At 55.0% G+C, this 8,003-nt stretch overlaps 1 protein-coding gene across 1 annotated transcript; it reads right to left on the bottom strand.

Moving 5' to 3' along the window:
* Positions 1-4,675: 4,675 nt before the first annotated feature.
* On the bottom strand, positions 4,676-6,211 carry LOC132497430 (5-beta-cholestane-3-alpha,7-alpha-diol 12-alpha-hydroxylase). The gene has a single exon (XM_060110589.1). The coding sequence runs from the start codon at positions 6,209-6,211 to the stop codon at positions 4,676-4,678; it is 1,536 nt and encodes a 511-aa protein (XP_059966572.1).
* Positions 6,212-8,003: the final 1,792 nt, after the last annotated feature.

The raw sequence follows: 8,003 nt of genomic DNA, 5'->3' as shown, positions 1-8,003 counted from the left end.
CCCGTGGTCGGCCTCCTTCCTGCCCAATGACATGTCCACTGAGAAGCCTTTCCCCAGGGAGCCCCTGGCCTACAGTGCCATCTCTCTTTCCTGAGCTTCTAAAGCATCACTGCTTTCTCCTACCTCCCAGAGCCACCTGGCACAACCTGCCATGTCCTGCCGTGTCTGTCCTGCAAAACCCAGCACAGAGCCTGGCAGACAGTAGTGCTCAGAAGGAAACATTTAGATGGATAGAATGGAGACCAGGAGGACATATGGCTGGGTGAACGTAAGCTCCAGGGGAACAGGGACTCTGCCTGGTGTAAAATCTGCATCCCCCATGCTTCAGTCAGTGCTAGGAATGTAGTAGGTGCTCACTACCTTTTTTTTTTCTTTTTGAATGAATAGCTGGATGGATAGAGAATTGAGCCGGTGGTCAGTATCCTGCCCACTCTTTCTTCTCTTCCCCTGAGCTTGGATGGTCTGGTCACAGCACATGTGTCATGAGCAGGGCTGTCCCTGGATGTTGCCTGAGTTGACCTGGCTGATTTTTCCCTCTGTGTCTCAGCTCTGGTGCCTCTGGTTCTCTCTCCCCAAGGCCCCAGATTCCCCACTATCAGGAAGGACTGTGAGCCCACTCAGTCCCCTGGGAAATGAAGATCCTCTGGATATGAAGGTGGTGGTTGGTTTGAGGATGGGGTGGTGACGTTCTATTTTAGAGCTCTTGAAATCTTGTCCGACAGGGGACCTCAGTCCTGCCCACATGGCAGCCTGACTGGTGAGATACAGCCTGAGCCATACTGGTAGGATCTAGGTTCCCAGAGTCTCTGACTTGGGTGCCCATGACACACAGATGGGATGGGACAAGGTATGCCAGGCAAGGGACACCCAGCAGGGCTTGTCACCAGCATTGGTGGATTTGCGTGTGTGCATGTGGGTGGTCTGTGTGCGTGTCTGTGTTGCCGTTGGGGCCGTGTGGAGCACATATGGCTGTGTATATGGATCTAGCATGAACGTGTCACTGTGTCCATGTGTGTCTGAGTATGTGCCCATGGGTTTTCCGTGTGTTCCTTTCTCTGGCTGCGTAAATGTGGGTGTGTGCTCTCTGTAAATAACAGGTGTATAACACGTAGTGCCCTGAAGCCTGTGCCTAAAGTAGAGGAGAAGGCCTGGCTGCAGGTGGCCCATTGGTCCCTCTCACTGTCCAGTTGCCATACACCACAGCTGACCACAGTGAGGGTTCTGAGTGTGGCACAGTTTGCGAGAAGGCTCGCTGGCACTGGTCAGGGAGTGAATTGGAGGTTGGCTCTCATACACAGGTCAGGATGGAGAGAGCCAGGACAGTGCCCTCTCCATCCTGACCTGACTTCTCAGCCTGGACCTTGGTTCCTCCTGCCACTCTCTGTCCACCCCGAGGCTTGGCTTCCCGTCTGCACTGCCCAACATACCTGTATTTCCTACCTGAGGTCTGAGGAAAGCCCCCAGGATTCTCTTGGCCCTCAGGCTCTGAGGCAAGGGAGACTCTCCCGCCCGGCTGAGCCAGGGAGAAGGGCGGGCATGGCTCTGCTTGGGAACAGGGCTGCCCACCCTCCACCTTGTGAAGTGTGGTGTGAGCGTTCACAGCAGTTACTGCCTATAGAAAAATATCTCTTTATTTTCCTAGGGGCCTGCAATTCCACCGCTGGCATGTCATTCCTGATCTTACTTTGTTATAAGCTAACCTCAGAGAGGATACACAGAGGGAGAAAAAATTTGGTGCAGGAAAGAGGGGTTTGCAGACAGAACTGCTGGGTGAGGACAGGCAGCGACTAGATGCGTCCTTGTGGGCCTCAGTCTTTTCGCTGCCCCGAGGCCTCTGCAGGGGCAGGAAGGGTGCCCTTGTGGAGGGTGTGTCCAGCAGTCCCCAGGCCAGGGGGAATACAACTACAGGTGCCACGGGCCCCTTCTCTGCCAGCGGGTGGGCATGGGCCTCCACGTGCACAGGCTAATCCTGGCTGCTCGCCAATTCCTGGGGTGAGGGGGGCTGTTGTTATGGTGGACATCCCTGACTGTGGGATGGTACACTCATCTTCACCTCACACCTGACCCCCATGAGGCTTCCCTCGGTCCCAGGCAGACCCTCAAACCGATCACAGGATCCATGAAGTTCCTGGGACATCTGCACGTGGTCACTCTCAGCTGAGGCCTCTTTGTCCTGACTTAGTGGGCTTGGGGCCGCAGCCCTGTCCCAGCCTGTCTACAGGCCTGGCTCCTGGTCCACAGTCCTCTGGGTGTGTGGAAAATGAAGGGATGCAGCACCCATGTCGGGGCAGGGCCAAGGAGGTGTGGGGAAGCCCTGTGTCTTTACCCCTGTTCCCACAGCTGCTCTGGCACAGGGCCTGGCTGTGTGGAGGAGGTTGCTGGTAAGCTGCCCAGAGACACCTCCTGGCCTCCAAGGCCCCTTCTCCGTCTCCTGTGCTCCCCATGGGGCTCTTCTCCTTGCGCCCCTGGCCCTTGTGGAAGGGGGTCAGATGCCTGGCTTCTCCTAGCCAGTCAGAGCTCTATGAGGCTCCAGGCAGATGTCACCATTTGGGGGCAGCTAGACCCAGAAGAAGGCAGGCACCAGCCCAGAGTCACACAGCTAGTGAGGACAGACTCCTGTCCCCGGCCCGGCCCCTGCCCACTCTAACAGCCTGTTATCCTGGCCAAACTCTGGGCAAAACAGGCAACCTTAAGACAAAGGAAGAGGCCAGTCAGAGGTGTAGGGTTGGGATAGCAGAGAGAAGCCCCCCGGGTGGTCCCTGCAGGGGGTCCATGCTGCCTGGGCCTCCCTTCTCCAGGACCCTCTATCAGCTCCCACAGTCACTACCCTTCCTATCCAGCCCCAGCCAGGGCCCTGCCATCAGCCCACTGCAGCTCTGACAGTAGCACTCTCTCACTCTCTCCCAGCCCTGGTAAGCACGCCTGGCAACAGAGATTGTCTCCATTTCACAGGCCGGAAAGCTGAGTGAAGGTGGGAGGGGAAGGAACTTATTTGAGGACATGAAGTAAATTAGCCGAGTCTGGAAGTCATGTTTCTGTAATTTAATCTACATTTAGGGAATTGGGGTCAGAGATGAAGGAATAAGATACCAAGCCCTATGGGCTCCAGTCTGGAGCAGGGGGCAGGAGGCAGAAACCAGGACACAGAAAGCAATGACATAACAGATGTGCTGTGATACACTCGGTGGTAGGGGAGATCCAGGGGATGGAGGCCATTTCTGGTCAGAGGATGGGATGGGCGAGGTTCAAGAAGGCTTCCGGGAGTAGCTCGCACCAGGGTTAACAGTGAAAGCGAGCCCTGTACTTTACGGACAGTTCCATTGGAGAAAGTTGCCAAAGTTGAATTGCATTGGATTGAAAATTTGGGGGCCAACTGTGGCAAAGCTTAAATGTCAGGTGTGTGGAGGTGATGGGGAGCCAGAAAAGTAAAAGGGGGACACCCAGAAGTGCTTTTGGAAAAAAAAAGTCTCTGGCAGCAGGGTAAATGGAGGGCCCCCAGGCCCCACGTGGAGAGAAATGTCGAGTTCTGAGCTATGAGAAGGGCAGTGGGGGATGCGGGGGGAAGGGGGGGAACATGGTTCAGTGGCACCACAGGGGGTCAGGCTGACAGAACTCTCTCCCTATGGGGGAGAGAAAAGGAGGAGCCAGTGTGTCTCCTCTGTATCTGCCTTGGGGGATGGGGTGGATGGTGGTGTCCTGAGCAAAGAGAGGCAGGGAAATCAGGAGAAGTAGGTGGTTCAGGGCAGAGGTTGGGGGGGACAGATGCTGAGTTCTGCTTGGGCCGAACTGAGTCAGAGGTGCTGTGAGGTCCCTGTGGGGAGATTGGGGGTCTGGAGGTAGCAGAGAGTTCTGAGCCCAGCGATGGTTGTGGAAACCAAGTGAGGGGTTGAGATCACCCCAAGGTAGGGGTGCAGAGGGGAGAGGAGGGCACGGAGGAGGGACCTTGAACAACTCCTACATGAAAGATAGCCCTTCTCTACAGCTGCTGTATCCAGTACAGAAGCCACTAGCCCCACGTGGCTATTGAGCACTTAGGATGGGGCTAGTCTGAACTGAGATGTGCTCAGTATCAAGGGTTAAAAAGTACATACCAGATTTTGAAGGGAAAAAGAAATGTAAAAATATTTCATTAGTACCTTTATATTGACTCCCTGTTGAAATGCTAATATTTTAGATATATCGGGTCAAGTAAAATATAGCATAAAAATGAGCTTCACCTCTTTCTTTTTAAAAAATGTGTCAACTAGGAAATTAAGAATTATGCGTATGGCCTGCCTCATACTGCTATAGGATGACACTGTTCTAAACCCTGAATTCCACAGGATGTGGAATAAGTGTTGAGGAAAAAAAACAAAAGCAGAGTGGGAGGGTGGAGACTAACGTTTGCAAGATGCTGCATTGCCCACCGTAACCAGTGTCTATACTGCAGGAGTTGTCAAGGCATGTATGAGCCCCCAATCTGAGTTGCCCACAGATATTTCCCCTTCCCTGGACTTCCTGTGAGAGGCAGTTTCTGCAGAATCCACTGTGAGAGACAGTGTTTTAAAGAGAGAAGAAGAAGCCTGTGAGGTGCCTAGAAGGAGGCCAAAGAGCAGAGAGGGCAAAGCAGGTCAGAGGAAGGGCTGGTCTGGGGCTTCAGAAGGCTGAGTGGAGCTGGAGACCCCAAGGAAACCTCCTAGCCAGGCTTGCAGCCATCTGGGCAGAGCTCACTCCCCAGGCGCAGGCGGTAGCGGAATCGCACCTCGTGGCTGGGCTGTGTGGTGCCAAAGCCCCAGCGCTGGGGGTCCACGGGTGGCACGGGTGTGTCAGGGTCCACCAGCTCCAGGTCAAATTGTGTGACCATGAGCAGGACAAAGAGCTTCATCTCGCTGAGGGCCAAGAACCTCCCGGGGCAGATGGAGACGCCCGAGCCCCATGGCATGGTGTAGTGGTGGATCTTCTTGCCTGCCTTGTAGAAGTCTACCTTTCGGCTGCCGCTGGGGGTGAGGAAGCGATCGTACTTGAAGGTGGTGGGCTCCGAGTGGATTTCGGGGTCCATGTGCACTGAGAGATAAGGGAAGAGGGCCAGGATGTCTCCATTGCGGAGCAGGTACTCCTGCCCACTGGCCATCTTCAGGCTGTGGTCATTTTTCACCACCCTGAGGAGGGTCGGCGCGGCCCCCAGCCGCAGTGTCTCCTCCATCACGCTGTCCAGCACCGTCATGCGCTGCAGGGCACCGACATCAAAGTTGAGGGACAGCTTGGCCTCCAGCCTGGCCTCTCCCAGGACCCGGGTGGCCTCCTCCCTCACAGCCCGCATGGCTTCTGGATGCTTCAGGAGGAACAAGAGGGCCCAGAAAGAGGTAGGCCCTGTGTTACCCTGGGAGGCCCAGAGCATCATGAAGTTGAACTTGTCCTGCATGGCAGGGGCGACTCCCTGCTCCCTCAGAAACTGAAGCATATAGGTGATCCAGTTGCTTATGCCGTACTTCTCCATGTTGTGTTCCACAGAGAGCGTCTTATGGAAGAGACGCTGGAGCCGGCCTACTTCCAGCCACTCCCGGGGTCCCAGTAGGGAGTAGACAAACCTGGGGAACAGGCGGTCGAACTTGCGGAACTGCACGAATAATTCCTCTGCCTGTAGCAGGTCCTGTTCCTTGTCCTTTGTGTAGCCGAACAAGCTCAGGTAGCCGGCCTTGAACAAGATGTTGTAGCAGAAGTGAAAGAGGCCATCCTCACGCCAGCTACTGGCATCCAGACTGGGGCCCGTGGGCCCCAGCATAACCAAGGACAGGCTGTCCAGCATGGCTTTGTTGAGCTCCTCCAAGCCATCCCCCATGAGGTGCTTGGTGCTGGCTGAGTGTATCATCTGGTAGTCTCCCCGCATGGAGCGGTATCCAAATACCTTTAGCACCAGGTTTTCCGCATACTCCACAAAGTCTAGTCTTCTTTGCGTGTCCTTGAGGATGGGGCCAAAGGAGAGAGGGTCCATGACAAAGGTGAAGTACTGGCCCCCTAGCTGCACCGTGAATATGTCCCCATGTTTAGCCCTCATGTGCTTCAGAAATTCAAACATATTCTTCCGGAAAGCCATAGCATGGCCCAGCCAGGGCACGGAGCCCTTATCCAGAGGGGGCTCCTTGGGTCTTTGTTGCCGGAGCAGCTCCTTCAGGCACAGGTATCCCACAGTGGCCACCATCAGAGCTCCCAGCACCAGACCCCAGAGCACCATGGCTGTGCTCTTCCAGGTTGAGCTCTGGACACGTTGTTCTCTGGGTGCCAGAGAGTTTGGGAGGTCTTGACAAGTTGAGGGTAGAAAAATCTGTCCACCTGGACCTTGCCCGGTGACTGCAAGTTACAGTAAATAACCCTGGCGAGACAGTACCTGGGAGCAAAACGTTCCCCTGGATTTTGTTAGGACCTTGTCATGTGGGAGGAGGAGGCGGGACTAGGAAAAAGCCCAGAAGGAAACCTCTAGCTATGGTCACAGCCCCCTCACCAGCTTCAGGCTTTGTTCTGACCTTTGCAAACCCAGCTCCAGCATCTTCTCTGCCAAGCCTTCCTTGACTCCATCCTCACCCCCGTGACTTACTGATTATTCACTCCTTTATTTACTCATGAATTCATGTATTCATTAATTTGCTAGTTCGTTCAGCAGAAATGCACCGAGCACTTACTAAGTTTCACAGCCACCCCTTCCTTATCTTTAAAAGACCCACAGAACCTCCCAGACAGAGGACCCTTCAAGCACAGGCTCAGACTTCAGTCTCCAAGCCTCTCGCCAACTGGCTTGCATACTTCTCTAGCAAGAAATACAGAATGGGGGGCTTCCCTGGTGGCGCAGTGGTTGGGAGTCCACCTGCCTATGCAGGGGACGTGGGTTCGTGCCCCGGTCCAGGAAGATCCCACATGCCACGGAGCAGCTGGGCCCACGAGCCGTGGCCGCTGAGCCTGCACGTCCGGAGCCTGTGCTCCGCGACGGGAGAGGCTGCAGTGGTGAGAGGCCCGCGTATGGCAAAAAAAAAAAAAAAAAAAAAAAAAAAGAAAGAAATACAGACTGGGAATCTTGGAATTATGAAATGTCAGAGATGATAGGGAGTTCAAACAAACTGTTTTATTTTACAATAAGGATCTAGGTTCAGAGTGTAGTAGGGACTTTTTCTGACACCTGCTGTAGCTTGGGTGAGGTGAGTTGACAGTTTACTGGGGACCTCTGAGATGTCAGGCCAGGTCCCTGCCAGCAGGCCCAAGAAGGAGAAAGCTGTGCCGTTGACTCTAAGGGTTTAGTCAAGCAGCCTAGCTCATTGTTGCAATAGGTGATGAGGTTCAGACTTGATTCAACCAGTTCTGATAACCCCCAAGTTACTCTTTAACTTCCTAAATGACCGGCTAACAGGGACTTTGTGTCCTCAGACGACCATAAGATTCCTACATCCCCTCTTGAGGGAGCTCCCTTTGCCTTGTGCAGCTCCTCCCAGCAGGGAGCTGAAAACATCCTTACTCTGCCTCCATGAAGTCCTCTCTGATTGCTCATGGCAACCACAGCAAGTACTCAGCTCCACCAACTCTCCTTAGCCTTAGAATATGGTCAGAAAGGGAATTCCCGGGACTTCCCTGGTGGTGCAGTGGTTAAGAATCCGCCTGCCAATGCAGGGCACACAGGTTCCAGCCCTGGTCAGGAAGACCCCACATGCCGTGGAGCAACAAAGCCCGTGTGCCACAACTACTGAGCCTGCGCTCCAGAGCCCGCAAGCCACAACTACTGAGCCCACGTGCCCCAAAGACTGAAGCCTGCACGCCTAGGGTCCGTGCTCCGTAACAAGAGAAGCCACTGCAAGGGCCTCCCTGGTGGCGCAAGTGGTTGAGAGTCCGCCTGCCGATGCAGGGGATACGGGTTCGTGCCCCGGTCTGGGAGGATCCCATATGCCGCGGAGCGGCTGGGCCCGTGAGCCATGGCCGCTGGGCCTGCGCGTCCGGAGCCTGCGCGTCCGGAGCCTGTGCTCCGCAGCGGGGGAGGCCACAAC

The sequence above is a fragment of the Mesoplodon densirostris genome, chromosome 10, assembly GCF_025265405.1.
Source record: "Mesoplodon densirostris isolate mMesDen1 chromosome 10, mMesDen1 primary haplotype, whole genome shotgun sequence".
NCBI lineage: Eukaryota > Metazoa > Chordata > Mammalia > Artiodactyla > Ziphiidae > Mesoplodon > Mesoplodon densirostris.
The sequence above is the reverse complement of the archived record's forward strand: the minus strand, read 5'-3'. Positions and strand labels throughout refer to the sequence as shown.

Bases quoted from the DNA above. Each gene is read 5' to 3' on its own strand.
- LOC132497430 (XM_060110589.1), bottom strand. From the start codon at position 6,211: ATGGTGCTCTGGGGTCTGGTGCTGGGAGCTCTGATGGTGGCCACTGTG.